At 50.9% G+C, this 1,534-nt stretch overlaps 1 protein-coding gene across 1 annotated transcript in view; it reads left to right on the forward strand.

Annotated features, from left to right (window-relative positions):
* Positions 1 to 47: 47 nt before the first annotated feature.
* Positions 48 to 1,534, forward strand: part of EMH_0085880 (DNA topoisomerase II, putative) — a gene marked incomplete at both ends in the record, with an annotated part of 3,166 nt that continues 1,679 nt past the window's right edge. The window contains 5 exons of the mRNA XM_013500954.1: positions 48 to 73; positions 241 to 430; positions 622 to 712; positions 1,078 to 1,196; positions 1,471 to 1,532. Coding sequence (XP_013356408.1) covers positions 48 to 73; positions 241 to 430; positions 622 to 712; positions 1,078 to 1,196; positions 1,471 to 1,532 — 488 coding nt within the window. The remainder of the gene's footprint in view (positions 74 to 240; positions 431 to 621; positions 713 to 1,077; positions 1,197 to 1,470; positions 1,533 to 1,534) is intronic.

Here is a 1,534-nt window from a genome sequence, read left to right on the forward strand (position 1 = left end):
TGTTGGCGGCTCTGGTGAAGAAAGCGAATGCAAAAAACAAAGGAGGCATGGAGATTAAACCTCCCCACGTCAAGTCCGTCTCTTCTCGCATCCTACCCCGGCTATGCGGCAACAGAACACAGACAGATCTAGCTAGCTTACAGCTAGTTGAGGGTTCTCAGCAGCCTGTATCTAGCTGGCTAGCTGGCGCGCGTGCGTGCAGCTGCTTTGTGCCACTGTGTGCCACTCCCCTTTCTTCAGGCAACACCTTTGGGTGTTTGTTAAGTGTCTTATTGAGAACCCCGCGTTCGATTCACAGACTAAGGAAACCTTAACCACCACAGTATCCCGCTTCGGCAGCAAGTGCACTCTTTCTGAAAGAACAATTAACGCCGTCGCAAAATCCCCCATACTGGAGGGGGTACTCTTATGGGCTCAAACGAAGGCGCAGGTAGGCAGGCCTGTACAGCTGCCGTACATTCTGAGACAGGCGTGTTTGGTTGCCAGCTGTATAGCTGTAACTGGTTAACCAGTGGAGCTAGTGATCTGGTTGTATGGAGTGTGGGGCACAGGCAGGGGTCTGGGGTTCGCTTTGGTTTGATTCAGTTTTCTTCACTGCTGATGGATGTGCGTGTTTATTAGGTTGAACTGAGACGGCAAATGTCAGTAGGAAAGACAAAGGGCAGAGAACGGCTGACAGGCATTTCCAAGCTAGAAGATGCAAATGAAGCGGGTAAGTGCAGTTACTGTTACTGTTTCCGTTTCTGTCTTATCCATACATACCTACCGCACGTATCCTTCCCTCTTTCACGCAATACAGTTCAAACTGAGGGTGCGCACAAGCATAGGAGGAAACGGCCCCTCGTGGCAGTGTGGCTTTAGCCGATGTTCAAGAGGTGCCTGCCTTGCCGCGTCCCGGGATGTATTGGCTGTGCAAGGAGCAGATTCTCCGCTAGGCGTTCAACATCTGCATTCAGATTTATCGTTGCCTGAAGCTATGTGTAGGAGCAGCGCACGGAAATCATGAAAAAATGATGCATTTTCTGTGCTGCGTGGCTATGCGCTGTGTATTCTGTCTCGCTTTCTTCTGCTCTGCAGGTGGCCGGTATGCCCAGGAGTGCACGCTGATCCTGACAGAGGGTGACAGTGCCAAAACTTCTTGTCTCGCGGGGCTTTCGGTTGTGGGGCGAGAGAAATACGGCGTGTTTCCTCTGAGGGTGGGTGGCTGTGGGGAGTGTGAGATGCTTGGGATCGATGATATTTTCTTGTTTGACCCTGTGTTGACAATGCCGCGCTCACGCCGTCTGTGTCGAGTAGGGGGAATAAGAAAACATGTTTTTGTCAGAAGACTCCGCCGATTAGCTGCAGGAGAGGGTTGAGGGGAGTGATCCTTTGTATTGTATTGAGTGATTGCATCAAGTCTTGATGCCCATAGATGTTTACAACAGCTTGAGCTAAGGTAGCTTTGTTGCGGTAGGTGTGTGGTATCAGGGGAAGCTGCTGAACGTGCGGGAAGCATCCTTCAAGCAGTTGAAAGAAAATCGCGAAATCCAAA

Source organism: Eimeria mitis, genomic scaffold (assembly GCF_000499745.2).
Source record: "Eimeria mitis Houghton genomic scaffold, Emh_scaff6093, whole genome shotgun sequence".
NCBI classification, from domain to species: domain Eukaryota; phylum Apicomplexa; class Conoidasida; order Eucoccidiorida; family Eimeriidae; genus Eimeria; species Eimeria mitis.